This window comes from Urocitellus parryii, chromosome 2 (genome assembly GCF_045843805.1).
Source record: "Urocitellus parryii isolate mUroPar1 chromosome 2, mUroPar1.hap1, whole genome shotgun sequence".
In the NCBI taxonomy this organism is placed as follows: Eukaryota; Metazoa; Chordata; class Mammalia; order Rodentia; family Sciuridae; genus Urocitellus; species Urocitellus parryii.
In genome coordinates this window covers 161,957,696-161,976,466 of record NC_135532.1, presented here as the reverse complement: position 1 = coordinate 161,976,466, position 18,771 = coordinate 161,957,696, and the positions used below count along the sequence as shown (strand labels likewise).

The 18,771-nt window shown below is 32.1% G+C and overlaps 1 protein-coding gene across 5 annotated transcripts in view; it reads left to right on the top strand.

Moving 5' to 3' along the window:
* Spice1 (spindle and centriole associated protein 1) overlaps nt 1-18,771 on the top strand; it is a 76,584-nt gene that overhangs the window by 34,861 nt on the left and 22,952 nt on the right. For all 5 annotated transcript variants that reach the window (XM_077794596.1, XM_077794579.1, XM_077794587.1 and 2 more), the window contains exons 7-11: nt 488-603; nt 14,833-14,972; nt 15,407-15,544; nt 15,896-16,161; nt 17,591-17,722. In XM_077794596.1, the coding sequence (XP_077650722.1) occupies nt 488-603; nt 14,833-14,972; nt 15,407-15,544; nt 15,896-16,161; nt 17,591-17,722 (792 nt within the window). The remainder of the gene's footprint in view (nt 1-487; nt 604-14,832; nt 14,973-15,406; nt 15,545-15,895; nt 16,162-17,590; nt 17,723-18,771) is intronic.

Sequence of the window (18,771 nt, the reverse complement as noted above, 5' to 3'; positions counted from 1 at the left end):
AATTTTAAAAGGAAGAAATGAATCATCAGGATCTAAGGTGTCATAGAATTGAGGGAAAACAAATACAGAAATATTCATTTGATTTAAGAATAAACATGTTGATGCTGAGTTTGCAGTGAATCGTTTAGAGCAATAGGGCAGAAACAAAATTGAAGGGTATAAATGGCATTTGAGAAATAGGAATAAGTCTTTAAAGAATTTTGGTGGTGAAAGAGAACAGACAGTCAAGGTAGCTATGAGATCAGGGCAAGATGGGAGAGGTTTGCTTGCATTTAAGTCTTTGATGAACTTAAGCCAACAGAGGGATTAAGGGTGGGTGCTGGAGAGAGAAACTCCGATGGAGTGGAAGCAGGTAAAAGGGTTTGGGTTCCATAATATGTATGGAGTGATTAACCTTAGGGAAGTCTCTTTCTGTTATGATAGAAAGAAAGGATGAGAGTGTATATAGTCAACTTGTGTTGTTATTTTTATTATTGTTTTGAGATAGCCTCTTAATGAAATAGATGATGAAGGAGAAGAAGGAATTGTTAATAGCCAGTCAGAAGAAAGTGAGAATGAATTGGATAACTCTCTGAACTCTCAATCTAATACGAACACAGACAGGTATGTAAATATGGCATAAATAGCTACAGCTTTTACCTTTTTTTCAAGCCTATTTCAAATGTTTATTGCATCTTTTTTTTATTAACAAAGGGTATATTTTTATTAAAAGTTTTGGCATTTTGATATAATTTCTGAAAAGTTTTAAAAGTAGAAGAAATACCTTCTCTGTACTTTTCACCCAAATATACCAGTTATTAACATTTCCCATTTTTGTTTTATAATTTTTCTCTTTTTTGTGAATTTATACACATACACACACATGCATATGTACACATACACATTTTTTAAAACTTTTTTTGTAGTTGTCGATACACAACATGCTTTTATTTATTTGTTTATTTTTATGTGGTGGTAAGGATCCAACCCAATGCCTCACATGTGCTAGGCAGGTGCTCTGCCACTGAGCTATAGCACTAGCTCCTACATACACATTTTTTGAGAACCATTTGGGAGTAAGCTACATACTACATGTTCCTTTATCTCCAAATACTTCAGTGTGGACTTTCTAAGAGCAAGAATATTCATTCACAGAACCACAATACACTTATCACAATCAGGAAATTAAGTTAATACCATACTACTATCAATTAGATTTCTCTAATTGCCCCATTCATATTAATTATGGTCCTTTTTTATTGTTTGGAGAACCAATCATGATAGTTTATTGTATTTATTTTTCACATTTCTTTGACTTTAAAGATCTGGAACCTTTTAAAATCTGATTATAGTGTTTGTCTGTCATAATGTCTTTGTGATTTCCAAGAAGTACATGAGCAGTTACTTTATAGAATTTCCTCTGATTTGGTGTTCTCTGATATTTCCTTGTTATTAGACTCAGTTTATACATTTGGGGCAGGAATATCTCTGAAGTGATGCTAAGTCCTTTTCAGTGTATCATATAATGAAACAGTGATGTCATGAGTGAGAAAGAAGGATAAGTATTGATGCTGTTAATTTTCATCACTTGGTTAGTGATGCTTGCCTGGTTCCTTTATTAGTTAATTATGTCTTCTATTTTGATATTCATTTGTCACAGATTTGGCCAAAGAGAGCATCTTCAAGTCGTTCCTGTGTACTTTTTACAAATTATCCCCCTGTCCCCAACTTAATTTCTGGTACAACAGTCATGCCCTTGGCCTGGAATCAGCCATTTCTTTGAGAAGTCCTTATTTGTTTTATTGAAGAAGGGTGTTTAGAAATCAAGATCTAAGTATTAGGTGAGCTTATTGTACCTGACAATCCTGGTTTTTAGTACCTTTCAGCAGGTACAAACACAGATACTCATATGCACCTATGGTCATATGCATATGCACATATCCATATTAATATCTTTTTAGTTATAAATTATGAGCTTATACTGATACTTTTAAGGCCAGTTTAATATTATTGGATTTTGATTAGTCTTTCTAATCAATTCTATATTTGTATTTCTCTTCTTTCACACTGAGATGCATGTTTCTATGCATAGTATATTTACTTCTATTCAAGCTTACAATGCATAGAATGTAGTTTTGGAATTGTTGCTCCCATACTACCACAGAAATAAACCTACTAAGCAGAGTTCAAGATTGTTAGAGTAAGTTTTTTAAAGGTTATTCTATTCACTTGAAATATAATTAGGTACATTTTTCTATTTATATTCATTTTAAAGTTTTTCCTTCCATCCTTTTCACAAAACCATACAAAAAGCTGTTTTCAGGATAGTGTTACCCATGCCCTATCCCTTCTAATGATTTGCCATCTGTCCTTACTCTGTACATAACTAGTTTAATTAGTTTTGGTTTTATTCTTCCTGAGTTTCTTTTTATAAATATAAGCAGATGCACATATCTTATTTTACTATACTTATGTAGCTTACTATATTTGCCTTTATCCTGGAAATCACCTCACAGCTATTTAAAAATTTATAGGCTCTCCTTTTTCCCCCCTTTTTTATTGCAAATGAAATAGGTGCATAGTTCTGAACTGTGTGAATGTATTATGGTTTGAACACTCTGGCCATTTAGGTTTTTTGCAGTTTTATAATTCCAGAAATACTGCAGTGAATAACCTTGAAGATATGTATTTTTTTATTATGGGGGGGGTCCATATTTAGGGAAAATTGTTAGACATAGGATTTAGGGCTTAACAGGTAAATGCTAAGCATTTTGTGAAGGCCATAATATTTTAATATTTTGCATTCTTACTGACTGTATGTATGTGTCTGACCAACAGAGTGTATTGTCAGGATTTTTAAAAAAATTTGCAATAATCTCATAGGTGAGCAGTGATATCTTAGTATAGGTTTACTTTTCATTTCTTTTATGAGGTAAATTGAAATACTTTTCATATGTTTAAGGGACCTTATAGTGAATTCTCTATTCATATCATTTGTCTATTTTTCTAGGATTTGATCTTTTCTTCCTTAATTTGCAAATATCTTTGCATATTAAAATATTAGTCTTTTATCTGTGTAATGTAATGTGCTATAAATATTTTTCCTAATTTATCTTTTACATTTGTGGTGGCATTTTTTTTCTTGCCAGCAAAATATAGTTTGAACTTTTTTTTTTTTTGCATGCGGATTCTGAATCATACTCTGAAATAATTTCCCAAAACCCATATTATTGAGGAATTGAGGAATTCATTCATGTTTTCTTTTAATACTTGTGTGGTTTATTTTTTTACATTTAGTTCTCTGATCACCTAGCTAAGATTACTTAACATTTTTTGGAGTATATAATATGAAGTCTGTGTCCAATTTTTCTTTTGTTAGATGACTATCCAGTTATCCAAATACTATTTATTAAAAAGACAAATCATTCTTGCCCTACTTATTTGAAATGCTACCTTTGTCACATATTAAATTACCATAGGTACTTGGATCCATTTCAGGATTTTGTACTCTAATTTGCAGGCCTTGTTTCTCCAGTCATGCTCCAGTACCACACTGTTTTACTTAGAGAGAATTTGTAGTGTTTTAATAGACTCACTCATAGCTTTTTTTTTTTTTCCCAGAGTTTTCTTGGGGATTCTTACGTATTTTCCATTTGAACTTTAGTATTAGCTTGCTTAACTTTGTATAAAAGCTTTTTGATATTTTCTGTTAGGACATACTATATCATTAATTAGTGAGAATTGATGTCTTTTTGATGTTGAATTTTACTAAGAATAAATTTATTTTTTCATTTATTTCAAGTATACTTTTCTAAGAGGTGTTTTAATCTTTTTCTCCTATAGATTTTATTGTTTTCTTGTTTATTCTTATACATTTCATGAATTTTTTCTTATTTTTTAAATGGCTTTATTATATGTTTTAGTTAGTTATCATTTGTGCTTGTGAAGGCCTTTGTATCTGTATTTTATCTTGATATTCTGTTACTTTATTGAATCTTGATAGAGTTAGTTTTAGCATTGATTTTTCTAGGATTTCTAGGTCTACTATCTTGTTATCTGCAAATCAATAGTATTTTTACTTTTTTTTTTTTAAAATATTTATTTATTTTTAGTTCTTGGCGGACACAACATCTTTGTTTGTTTGTGGTGCTGAGGATCGAACCCGGGCCGCACGCATGCCAGGCGAGCGCGCTACCGCTTGAGCCACATCCCCAGCCCCAGTATTTTTACTTTTTTTCTTAGATTATAATTCTAAATACTTTCTTTTGTGTATTATTTATAGGAGAGTATTAAATAATTGTGGATATAGTGGCATCCTTGCTCTGTTACTGATCTTATGAAAATGTTTGTTTTTTCTTCTTAAGGTGCTAGCTTCTTTATTGAAGCCTTTAAAAAAATGCTAGCAAATGTCTATCAAGTTTTTTTTTTAACATTTATTTTTTTTAGAAGTAGTTGGACACAATACCTTTATTTTATTTATTTATTTTTATGTGGTGCTGAGGATCGAACCCAAGGCCTCACACATGCTACACGAGCACTTTACTGCTGAGCCACAGTCCCAAAGTTATAGTTTTATTTGTGTGTGTGTGTGTGTGTGTGTGTGTTGATGTTGTTTGTTTGTTTTTTGTTTTTGTGGTGCTGGGGATTGAACCCAGGGCCTTATGCATGAGAGGCACGCACTCTACCAACTGAGCTATATCCCCAGCCCTCTATGAAGTTTTATTAAGTGTTTTTACCAGTAGTGATTGTTGAATTTTGTCAAGAACTTTTTTATTGTCTATAGAGATAATATGAAATTTCTTTAGACCTATTAATATGATACATTATTTTATAGATTTTCTAATATTAAGCTGTCTTTGCATTCCTGAAATAAATTTTACTTGGCCAAGATGTATACTTTTCATTAATATAGTGTTGGATGTTTTTTATTACTATTATATTTGGTATTGCATTAAATTTCATAAGTAATATTATCTATAATATTGTTGTGTCTGGAGTCAGGTTGAGGTAACACTGTGATATTTGATTTCATAAGAAACATCTGGAAGTTTTTCTCATTTTTCATAACAAACATTATAGAAGTTTTAAATTTCTTTTGTGTTTATGAAGGGTGTAATTTTGTGTAGCTTTGGGGTTGTCTATTCTTTGAAAGCTAATAGCTTTCTTTGGTAAAGCTGTTTGTGCCTGGTACTTTTTTTTTTTGTTAATGAAGGTTGAAAATATATATATTTTTAGAATATATTTTCTTAGGAAATTTTCTATTTTATTTAGGTTAATCACTAGATTTCTGTAAAAGTATGCCAATAGCTCTGTACTTCTGAAAAATTTCTTACTTGGATATATGAGCACTTGGTAAATGAGCACTGTTACCCATCATATATTTTAGTCCTCCTCTTTCCTTAAAATTAGGCTAATTAATGATTTGTCCATTTTAATTTTTCATAAAACCAGGATTTTCTTTATTTATTAGAGCTGCTAGTTTCCTGATTTCTTCTTCATCAGTTTTTTGCTTTTATTCCTTTCTTGTTCTTTCTTTTGGTTTACTTTGTTTTTCTGGCTTTTTGAGTTGGAAATTTAAGTTATTTTCATTATTTTAATATTAAAAATAAATTAGTTAAGGCTCTGAATTTTCCTCTAATTACTTCAAATGTATACCATACATTCTGGTGTAGTAGTGTTTTGTTACTTTAGAAATGAAGTAGTTTCAATTTATATTTTCCTTTTTATCTAAAAGTTGTCTATTAGAAAATTTAAAGAAAATTTCCAGAGCCACCTTATTGTTTCTAGTTTTATTACTTTGCATTCACAGTGTGATTTGCAGTATTTCTACTTGTGGAACTTAATGATGTTTTCTTTGTGACCTAATATATGATCACATTTTTGTGAATGTTCCATGTGTTTGCTTGAGAAGAGGTTATAACTCTATTAAAAAGGTATAAAGTTCTATAGTATTTCCATAAGATCTGCCTCAGGGGTTATGCTGTTTCTTCCTTCCTTATTTTTGCCACTATCTTATACTGAGAGTAATGTATTAAAAGTCTCCTGTTAATGTGTTTTTGTTTCTCTTTGATTTTTTGCTTAAGTATATTTAATTGCTTAAATCCTTTTTTATAAAGATGATGTGTTTTTTGGTACCTGGATAGTCATAAATGTTATATCTTTGATTAATGACTTTTTAGAATTGTAAAGTATCCTTTGTAACATTTAATGCCTTTTGGTTCAGTTCTGTTTTATCTCATATTAAGAATGAAACCTCTTTTTTTGTTTCAGGTTTTTTTTTTTTTTTGTGTGTGTGTGTGTGTGTGTATTTGTTTGTATTGGGAGTCTCCCTCTGTTGTTCAATGTGGTTTCAAACTCATGGGTTCAAGGGATCCTCTTGCCTTACCTTCCCAAATAGCTGGGACTATAGGTGTACACCACCTGCCAACTTCTATCTTTACTTTTTATATTTAGTTTTTTAAAAATTTTATATTCTTTTACATCTTTTTAGAATTGTTTTGTATCAGGTATGTTTCGTATTCAGTGCAGAGTTGAGTGTGACTTTGTTAGACAATTTGAAAATATTCTTCTTTTAATTGGTGAAGTAAGCTTGTACATTTTTTGATATGGTTGGTATGTTTAATGTTAATTTTTTAACATTTTATTTTAGTTGTAGATGAACAAAATATCTTTATTTATATGTTTTTATGTGGTACTGAAGATTGAACCCCGTACCTCATGCATGTGAGGCAAGTGCTCTACCACTGAGCTACAACCCCAGCCCTTTAATGTTAATTTTGTCTTATTATTTTTTAGTATGTTGTATTGTAATACAGTTTTCCTTTTCTATGAATATTTTTAAAGCATTTCTTTCAGTGTTTAGGAAAGATATAATTTTGTTTTGTTAACTACTTTTTTATATGTACTTTTTACAGAGTCTTTAGTCTTGTTTTCTTATTTAACCTTTCTCTGTCAGATGTGTGCTTTAAATGTTGTTTTTATTTTTTACTATTTATTTTTATTTTTACGTATCATCTGTGCAACAAACAAGGCATTCTATATTTATATTCTTTCTATTCTTCTTTCCATTTTTAGTTGCTTTCTTTTTGCTTTGACAGACTATAAAACATTTACATACTGTGCTTCCAAGTTTATCCTCATTTTTTTTTAACTTTTTTATTAAGATTTATTTTTTAATTGGACACAATATCTTTATTTATTTATTTTTATGTGGTGCTGAGGATCGAACCCAGGGCCTCACATGTGCTAGGCAAGCGCTCTACTGCTGAGCCCCAGCCCCTCATTTGTTTTTTTATCTCAGAGTTACAATTAGTTAGAGTAAATGCTCATCATTAGCCTTTTTATGTTTCCCTAGTTAGCCTTTAGTTGTATCTCTCCATTATATGAAGCCTCTGCCATTAGGCTTGTGAACGTGGTGTTCCCCAAGTTCTTAAAAGTTTTTCTATTGCTTTTATATTTGAAGGACAACTTGGCTTAATATAAAATCTTTGCTTCACATTTTGTTACTCCACTCATTGTTTTCTTTGTATGTTGCTTTTGAGAATTCTGATGATGGAATAATTTTCTTGTACTTATAAGTAATTCGGTGTTTTTGTCTAAGAACTTGATTTTTTTCTTCTTAAGAGTCTTTCCTTGGGCTGGGGATGTGGCTCAGGCCGTAGCGCGCTCGCCTGGCATGCGTGCGGCCAGGGTTCAATCCCCAGCACCACATACAAACAAAGATGTTGTGTCCGCCGAGAACTAAAAAATAAACATTAAAATTCTCTCTCTCTCTCCCCCTCTCCCTCTCTCACTCTCTCTCTTTAAAAAAAAAAAAAGAATCTTTCCTTTATCTTTAAGCATTGCTAAGATATTTCTCAGAATTTACCTTTTCAAGTCAATTTTTCTTTTCTCTTAGGTAGCCTTTTTAAGTTATAGATTCAGTTTTTTTCCCTTACTATGATAGGAAAATTTTCTTGGATTATAGTTTTAAATATTAGTTCTGTATCATTGTTTCGGTTTTCTTTTTCAGGAATCCAGTTTTTATTTATATATATATATAATCTTCTTTCCTGTGTCACATTTCAAGTACTTTTTCTTTGACACGTTATAATTCTTCATCTTGTTTTCATTCTTTTTATTATTTTCCTATAGTTCTTCAATGTTACATATTAAACTTTTCTTTAACAATTCTCCATTGAACACATTGTTATTTAATCTTTATTTCTGAGGTAGTTTTTTCTTTTTAAAAAATTTATTTTCTGAGTTCAGTCAATTCTTTCTTTCTTTGTGTCTTCCTAGGGTTTGTCCATTTTCTGTTCTTAATTTTGAAATTTCAACTCAAAACTCTGTGTGTGTATATGTATGTATCTCCAAATACTTGTTTAAGTCCATCTAATTAATTTTGAATTTGCATTATATTTTCTTCTGCACCCCATTTTTGGTGCAGTTGGAGAGAAATTTTATTAACTGAATTATTTAATTTTCTATTGTGTTACATTATCTTTATATAGATGGTAGATTGCTTTAGTCTGTATATTTTGTGGTTAAGGTTGGGAGTTTGGGTTGGCTTACAGCATTCCTAGTTTAAGAGCATGTTATTCTGTCAATTATAGTAAAGCACAATTTTTTTAATGAATACTTTTTTCTTTAAGGTTTTGGTGAGGAAAGTTGATTTTTTTTTATTTTTTTTAGTTCTCCAATATTATGGTTCTATTTTGCCTTGAAGGACTCTTGCTCTTTTTCCCTTCACTGAATGAAGTCTCTAAAGGGAAGCTCTCCCTAAGAAGTGATATCTTTTTAAGACTATACACACTCTCATATTTCTTCTTTGCAGTGTTGAGACCTCTCATGTATTTTTTTTTTTTCTTTTTAAGTATTTGCAGACTTGGAACAAACTTTTTCTTTCCAGGGACAGTATTTGTCACCATTAGGCTCTTAACTTTCTTCTTCCCTGTGCTCATTTTGAACTGGCACCCTATTTACAAAAGCTTCTGGCAGCAGCTCAGGAAATATCTTTGATGGAATTTGGAGGGGCTGTTTTCTAATTAAAGGTAATTTCAGTTAGTATACCTTCTAGTAATTAAAAAGATGTGTGTTATGCACTGGTTTATTTGCTGTTCTTGTTGCACTGGATAATGTTTTGGAGGATATATAGAAGAATTTAAATTTATTTGGGGATACCTGGAAATATATATCAACTTTTAAGTATTTTTTCTTTCAGAAGTCTAGTATAACTAGTTTCAGATACAATGCTTTGATTCTTTACATTTGTTTGAGATTACTATTTTTTATTTAATTGGTTGAGATGGTATCCTAGTACCTTAACTTCAGAATGTTGCCTGCTAAATATTTATTATGAGGTATTGGAAGATACATTAAAGTTGGACTTTAGAGACCAAGCTTTTGGCTATTTCCTAGTTAATGTGTGGTTTGTTTCCTAAGTTGTAAAATTTGATAGATAAAGCATGTGATGTTTAAGGAGTCTTTGGTTTGACTATTTCTATGAATATATGCTTCTGTTAGCACTACAGAGATTTTTCATGAAGATCATATTCTAGCCCAATCCTCAAAAGCCTTTTTTGGGTCATTGATGTTTCTGAGATCAGTACCTTCAGAAAAAGAAGCAGTGATTACAATTTTTTCCTTTACATTTCTCTTTGCCACTCACTGTCTTATTCACCCTGTATCCTTTTGTGAAAGAAAAAAAGACTAGGATTGGGTAAGAAGGTGATATTAGAGGGTCAGTAGCATAAGGGAGGAAATCCCAAGGGACAACATCGTGGGGACAAGGGAAATTGCTTGGGAAGCTTCTTTTGTGTGGGGTGTTTGTATGTTACAAATTAAAGATGCTAATGTTCCTAAATTGTGTATGAACTCATGTCTTTAGAATACTGTTGTAGTTGATGGTGCCATAAAATAGAATTGGTGCTAGTTGGTAGAGTGCTTGCCTCACATGCACAAGGCCCTGGGTTTAATCCCCAGCACCCGCCCCCCCCCACACACACAAAATAGAATTGGTGCTAAGTAGTCATCAACAAAATTAAAGGAGCTTGGATTTAAATCAGAGTTCCAGATCTAAGGGAGTTTATAGTCTTTGGATGGAGATAAACACTTTAAAGTTCCTCTACACTTATATTTTTAAAATAATAAAAGTACTTTAGTACTTTTAATATATTTAGTTGTTGTGTTAATTTCTAGGTTGCTCTAACAAACTAGTACATGCTTGGTAGCTTATTACAACAGAAATGTGTTGTTTCCCAGTTCAGGATACTAGAAATCCAAAATCAGATTCACTGGGCTAACATCAAGATATCCCCAGTGCTGCACTTCTTCCAGAGGTTGTACAGGAGAACTTGCTCTTTGTCTTTTTCAACTTCTGGTGACTTTGGGCTTTCCTGGCCTTGCAGCCACATCACATCTATCTCTGCTCCCATCTTCACATTACCTTAGCATCTATGAGTCAAAATATTTCTACTAGCCTTCAGAAGGAAGCAGGCTACACCTCTTTACTTTGAAATATTGTTAGCTAAATTTCTAAACTCATTGCTTACAAATTTCTGCTTTGCATGCAACTAAAATTTCTGCTCCTTTATACCAAGGATTGGCTTTCCTTTGGTTTCAAATCATGTGTTTCTTATCTCCTTCTGAACCCTCACCAGAAGCTCCTTTAAAATATTCGTTCATATCAGTTTTCTATTTATAATATGTAATATGTGTATTCTCTAAATCATTATATTCTTTCTCCACCATGCTTCTTACTTCCTCCTGAGCCCTCACTAGAAGAGTCTTTAACATCCATATTTCTACCAATAGTCTGTTTAAGGCAATGTAGGCTTTTTCTGTAATTCATCTAAATATCTGTTCAGCCCTTACTCGTTATTCAATCTTAAAGTTGCTTTCATATTTTTAAGTATTTATTACACCAGTACCCCATACCCAGGTCCAAAATCTGTACTAGTTTTCTATATTAGTTTATTGAACAAACGACAAACTTGGTGGCTTAAAGTAATAGAAATTTATTCTCTTACAATTCTTGGGGTTAAAAATATAAAATAATTTTTAGTAGACTAAAATCAAGGTGTTGGTAGGGCCATGTTCTTTCTGGAGGCTCTTGATGCAAATCTATTCCTGGCCTTTTCCACCTTTGGTGGCTGTTGGCATTCCTTGACTTGTGGCTACGTCACTCCAATCTCTGCCTCTAACTTCACATCTCCTTCTCATGATGTATTTCAGATCTCCCTCTGCCTGCCTCTTATGAGGATGCATACAATTCATTTGTAGGACCCTTCTTGGTAATCCAGGATCATCTCCTCATTTTATGATCCTTAATCAAATTTGGCAAAATCACTTTTTAGTCAGATAAAGTAACACTCATAGTTTACAGGGATTAGATTGTGTGTTCTTTTGGTGGCCCATTTTTTTTCTATTTATTTATTTATATTGGCTCTTCTTAGTTATACATGACAGTAGAATCCATTTTGATAAAATTATACAAACATGGAATTATTCTAATTAGGACTCCACTCTTGTGGGTGGGCACGATGGTGGGATTCACTTAGGTATTTCATATTTGGACATAGGAAAATTATGTTAGATTTATTCTACTGTCTTTACTATTTCTATCCCCCCTTCCTTTTGTTTTCCTTTGTCTAATCTACTGAACTTCTCTTCTCCACACGCCTTTATTGTGGTTTAGCTTCCACATATCAGCAAAAACATTTGACCTTTGGTTTTTTGGAATTGGCTTATTTCACTTAACATGATAGTCTCCAGATCCATTTATTTACTGGCAAATATCATAAAGTCATTTTTCTTTATAGATGAATAATATTCCATTACACCCCCTCCCCCTACACACACATATGTATGTATATATGTATGTCACAATTTCTTTATCCATTCATCTGTTGATGGGCATCTAGGTTGGTTATGTAGCTTAGGTATTGTGAATTGTGCTGCTGTAAACATTGATGTGGTTATATCCTGTAGTATGTTGATTTTAAATCCTCTGGATATATGCTGAAGAGTGGGATAACTGGGTCAAATGGTGGTCCCATTCCTAGTTTTCTGAGGACTCTCCATACTGCTTTCCAGAGGGGTTGCATCAGTTTGCAGTCCCACCAGCAATGCATGAGTAGTGTTCACTGTTCTCTACATCCTCACAAACATTTATTGTTATTTGTATTCTTGATAATTGCCATTCTGACTGGAGTGAGATGAAATCTCAGTGTAGTTTTAATTTGTATTTCTCTAATTGCTAGAGATGATGAACATTTTTTCATATATTTGTTCATCATTTGTTTTTCTTCTTTTGAGAAGGATCTGTTCAGTTCCTTTGCCCATCTATTGATTGTTTTTTTTTTTTTTTTTTTTTTTTTGGTTTTTTGGTGTTAAGATTTTTTAGTTCTTTGTATATCCTGGAAATTAACATCCTGTCTGAGATGCAGTTGGCAAAAATTTTCTCTCATTCTGTACATTCTGTCTTCACACATTCTATCATTTCAACAATGAATCAGTTGAAAGAGAAATCAGGAAAACTATCCTATTCACAATAGCCACATACATAAAAGTAAAATACTTAGGAATCAATCTAACAAAAGAAGTGAAGGATCTCTCTAATGAAAACTACAAAACACTAAAGAAAGGAACTGAGGAAGACCTCAGAACATGGAAAGATCTCCTATGTTCTTGGATAGGCAGAATCAATATTGTCAAAATCGACATACCACCAAAAGTGCTATACATATTCAATGTGATTCCCATCAAAATTCTAATAATGTTCTTCATAGAAGTATAAAAAGCAGTCATGAAATCCATTTGGAGAAATAAGAGGCCCAGAATAGTTAAAACATTCTTTAGTGAGAAATACAAAACAGAATGCATCACAATTCCAGATGTTAAATTATACTACAGTAACAAAAACAGCATAATATTGGCACCAAAATAGGCAAGAAGACCAATGGAATAGAACAGAAGGTACAGAGACAAACCCACCTAAACACAGTTATTTCATATTAGACAAAGGTGCCAAAAACATACACTGGAGAAAAGATAGCCTCTTTAACATATGGTGGTAAGAAAATTGGAAATCCATATGTAATAGGAAGAAAGTTAATCCCTGTCTCTTACCAGCACAAAAATCAGCTCTAAGTAGATCAAAGATCTAGAAATTAGACCAGAAACCCTAAACATACTAGAAGAAGAGGTAGCCCATCACTTCAACATATTGACACAGGAACTGACTTCTTGAACGAGACTTCTAAAGCACAAGAAATTAAAAATTAATAAATGGGATGGCATCAAACTAAAAAGCTTCTTCGCAACAAAATAAACAATCAAGAATGTGAATAGAGAACCTACATTGGTGGCCCATTTATTAGCCAACTGTAGATGATATTGTATTTTTGTTGTTATGATTATTTCACATAACTGACTCTTAAAAATATCATAAACATTAGAGATAGTAATATAGGTGTCAGACTGGTTGGAGTTTATTTGCCCAAATTGTGTAGAAATCTCATTATAGTACTTCTTGAGATTTATCCGGAAGGTTGGATTTATTTTTTCTGCTGCTTTGTTAATTAGTCCCCTTTGAATAAACTGTATCATGGACATTTTGCTAAATATAGCTTTTAGCAAATAGTGTACTAATGTGCCACCCATATGTTGCTTGAAAGCAACTCCTCTAGGCTAAGGTTTTAGAGCCACTAAATAAGATTCCCTTTTCCTCCCTCCCTTCCATTTTTCTTTCAACAGCTTTATTGATTTATAATTCATAGGTGTATAGCATGCTCATTAAAAATGTAATATTCAATCTTTTTAGCATATTCATAGCTATACAATCACTAACCGTTTTAGGAAGTTTTATTGCCTCAAAAAGAAATCCCATGCTCTTTAGTTGTCAAACCCCATATCCTCCCAAACCTTTTGGGCCTAGATAACCACTAATCTACTTTCTATCTATAGAATTTGTCTATCTGTGTATATGTTTTTATATATATTTTTACAAATATTTATGTATTCTATCTCATATTTATGTATTTAATATTATATGTGTGTGTGTGTGTGTATATATATATATATAATGCATTATGCTCTGTTTTGTCTGGTGTCTTTCACTTAGCACTTTATTTTCAAGGTTCATCCATGTTATAGCATATATCAATACTTCATTCCTTTTAAAGGCTGAATAATATTTTATTGTATGACTACACCATATTTTACTCATCCATTCATCAGCTGGTGGACCTTGAGTTGTTTCTACTTTTTGGCTCCCTACCTCTTTTAAATATCAATCCAAGCAAGAAAATAGATACATGAATCAGACTAGTCAAATATTAAAATATCAACTTAATCAGTATAAAGATGTTTATAGCATAAAGCTTAGATCTGTAATGAAAGAGCTTGCAAATACTAAGCCCTAAACTACAGCTTTTCTTTTTACTTCTGTTCCCTGCCTGATACATAGGGTCCTGTTCTGCTCCAATTAATTTACTTCAGTACGAGCAGTGGCTGTCTGCTCAGTGGGCAGATTCTTTTGTAGGAGAGAGAAACCAAAAGGAGTTGAGCTGTATACACTTAATTATTTTAGAGAAAGGGGAAGATGGAGCCATACCACAAAACTGCAGAAGGGGCAAATGCTTCTATATTAGGGACCCAAGGTAGATAGGAAACTGAGAAGCAGATGGGATGATTCCCTCTAACACAAAGAGGATAGATATTTTAGCTATCTACCTATTTTATCAGTTAAAGAAAAAGTTAGTTTTTCTTTGTGATTTCTAAAAATCTTTCAAATCAAATATGTAAACATTTGGACAGTTTTAATGATAGTACTTTTTAACACTACTATATGTATTGTCTTGAAATTTGTAGGTTTCTCCACCAACTAACGGAAGAGAATTCTGAGTTAATTAGTAAACTGTGGACTAATATTCAGCAGAAAATAGCAACACAGTCAAAAATAACAACCCCTCCAAGAACTCCATCTGCTGTTTCATCAGGGGAACAAAGAGGTTTGTCTTTGTATTATTCCTAGTAGCCTACTTGATTAGTGTTTTCCTTGAATACAGTAATTTATTTATTTATTTATTTAGGTATTAGGGATTGAACTCAGAAGCACTTTACCACTGAGCTACATTCCCAGACCTTTTTATTTTTCATTTTATTTTTAGACAGTCTCTCACTAAGTTGTTTAGGGCCTTGCTAAGTTACTGAGGCTGGCTTCGAACTTGTGATCCTTCCTCTTCAGCCTCCTGGGTAGCCGGAATTAAAGGCATGCACCACAACACACAGCAAAAAATAGTCATTTTCAAAGGAATGTTGTTTAACTTTTGACTTCCTTATGTAACCTAATTATTTAAAATACTAATGGATCTGTCATTTAAAAGACTTTTCAGAGAAAGTTTGTTCTCTTGAGATAACCTTTTTTCATTGTTCTTCCTTTTAGCTGCTCTGAATACTACTGATGCTGTCAAGAAACTCCAAACCAGGCTTCAGCCTGAAGAATCTACTGAGACTCTAGACTCAAGCTATGTTGTAGGACAGGTGCTCAACTCAAGGAAGCAAAAACAACTGCTAAATAAAGGTTAAGTCTCTTTTTAATTTGCAAAAATGATTTCTAAACATGTAATCTGATATAGCTGTTTAATCTCTTACTAAATTTTTGCCCCCTTAAGCTCATCTATTGGGATCTAATTAAGTAAGAGTTTGTTGGAGCTTAGCTAAGAAATCCTTATCCTCAAAATTCTGATGGATGATTCCAGTATATTCATTATAGTGTAAACCTTGTTTAAATTGAATTTATTTTTATAATAAAAATGGTAATAACTTATGTAAAAACTTTTTATATATTGTGAATAATTAAAATATTTTTCTTGTAATTTTGTGATTGTAATTTTTCCTTGTCTTGAAATACAATTATTTCTGTCATTCTCAGTGAAAAGAAAACCAGATTTGCGTGCTCCTTCCAAGCAGAAGAAAAACATGTTATCAGCTAGCGCTACCTCTGCAGACTTATCAAACAGCAATAATTCCAGCTTGGATGTCCTCAAACATATGATACATGAAGTGGAACATGAAATGGAAGAATATGAGAGGTGGACAGGACGTGAGGTCAAGGGACTGCAGAGGGGTCAGGGTCTCACAGGCTTCACTTTGTCTCTGGTGAGCTCTCTTTGTCGCCTGATTCGGTACCTGAGAGAGGTAAGGGCATGACATGGCTTCTCTTCAAGCAGAAATATATGTGAATTTTTTTTCTTAGTTTATTGTAACTTTCAAATAAAATTCAGTCAAATTCAAATAACTTTTATTTGAAAATTCAGTTTTAGACTCTTTGTAGTAATTTGGTTTTAATCTACCCCTACTATTTAGATGATACTTCCTAAAATAGTCTATTTGATGCAAATATGAGCTTTAACAAATTTTAATTAGTAAGGGAAATCTGATGTAAATAGAATTATATCTTGTGCTGATATTGAGATTATTAATAGTCTATAGCTGCCAAACAGCATAGATTCTGTTTGGCAGCTATAGATTAAATAGCACTATTAACTGGGTCTTCATTCTCTTGCCTTTCTCTGCTTGCTATACCCACGTTAGTTCAGTTTGGAGTTCTGTATGTAGATTAGATAGGTGGGAAAATGTCTCATGTTTTTTGTATGATTGGTAACTCAGTATGGCTTGAGTTTTTAAATGGCAGATGTTTTATTGTGAAAATAATTTATAAAACAAGCAAGAATTTTTTGTTTATAAATACTCATCAGTATTCAGAATGCCACAGAATTAGAATTGGCTATGCATTTTCATCTTTTATAAAATCTATTTAAACTTAACATTCATAAATCTATTAAACAAATATGACAAAATGTTTAAGGAAATTTTATTTAAAAAATAAAATTTATTACTCTTAATTCGATGTTTCAATTGCTCTGGAGCTGTTTTGCTAAGATTGCCTTTTAATGAAAAATTTGTGGTACTCTCAGACTTTAAATAAAGTGTTAACATTCTTTTACCCTTAAGTCAGGAGTCTTCAGGAATGTACTTCTGGTGCTTGGAAAGTATAGCAGGCTTAGAAGAATATCCTTTTTAGCTAATCACTTACTTTACAAAGATAAACCATTTAATGGATGTATTTAAGAGAGTTTAATGTTATTTGTTTTTAATTATAGTTTAGCAAACTTAATTTTTGAATTGATGACTTGTCATATGGTGTGAAATTCAAAGATACAGAGGATATAAAATGAATACTCTAGTTCTTATCTCTAACTTCCAGCTAACCTATTTGCTTTCTTGTGTCCCGCTATCATTACTAGATACCAGTGTGCCTTTCTAGAGATAGTCTATGTATATTCAAACAATATGTATATGTATATCCCTTCAGTTTCTTTCACAAAAATATAATTATTTAATGTCACATACCATTTTGTTTATTATATTCTATCTTAAAAAGACGAGGATAAAGCAGCTTGTTTTATTCAATTAAATATAATAAACTTTGTAATACAATTTTTAAATTTTTATTACTATCTTATAACATGTAAATATTTGTAATTGTCTTCTTTGACACTTTGAGTAGAAACTTTTAGTTTTCAATATATGATGCTAGTTTTGATTTTTTTTTTTTTTTTGGTAGAGTGAGCTTCAACTACGTAAAGAAGTAGAGACAAGGAAGCAACTGGAACATGTATTAGGTGATCATCGAGAGCTCATTGATGCTCTAACAGCTGAAATTCTTCTTCTGAGAGAAGAAAATACTGCCACACAGGTACTCAAATGCTATCCCAGACTTTTCCATGTTTTGTAGTATGAAATGTCTTTGCACATGTGCAGGATTCTCTTAGGGGAGTTGATTTTGTTTTAGCTGTGCTGATGTGATTTTTTTTGACATATTACCATCATTAATGGTTGGTGTTATTGAACATTTATTATATTGACGGTACTATAGTAGAAGTTTAGATTACAAATTGTATATAGAATAAGAATATAAAATAAGTGTGCTTACTAAATACACATACTATTTAGGGTAAAAGACAGAATATATATTGAAATGATAACTGCTGGTATTATAGTGGTTAACCAAAATGTGCAATGTTTTGATAGCTAAAGTATGAGTGTTATGGTTGCCACTTTTAATTTCAAAACAGCAGAGGATAGCTGTTGCAGAACTTTCCTGGAAATTGCTTCAGGTACTATTTACAGTTAACAAGTGTCTTCATATTTGATTTGCCACTTGACTAAATGCCAAGGCCTTTTTTTTTTTTTTAAGGCATACAATATCTCTTTTATTGCTTGGATACTGCATTAAGTACTTCCTTTATATATTTTTGATGCTCTCTGGATATTGCTATCATTGCATTTACTACATTATGTATGGTTATGTGTATTTTTATATTATCACTTGGTGCTACATGAATGTAGAGGCTATTTTGGTCATCTTTTTGTTCTTATGGGTATTTATTATTTATCAGCTACAAGAGATTAGAAAAGAATAATAGACAAATTCTGTTTGTGTCAATGAACACTAGATGTAAAATGTGTAATTAAAAAAAATTGATAATGTAGTCTGCATACCATTAAGTCCACCCTTTTAAAGACTTGTGTACCAGCACTCTCATTTCAATCCAGAATATTTTCATCTTCCTGAAGAGGAACCATATGCTCATGAGGAGTCATGCTAGATTCGCCTCTTTCTCTAACCCCTGGCAGTCACTAGTCTACTTTCTGTCTCTATGGATTTAATCCAGACATTTTGTAGCAGTGGGATCTGTGGTCTCCAATGTCTGATAAATGTTGGACTTCACTATTTCTCTTGAA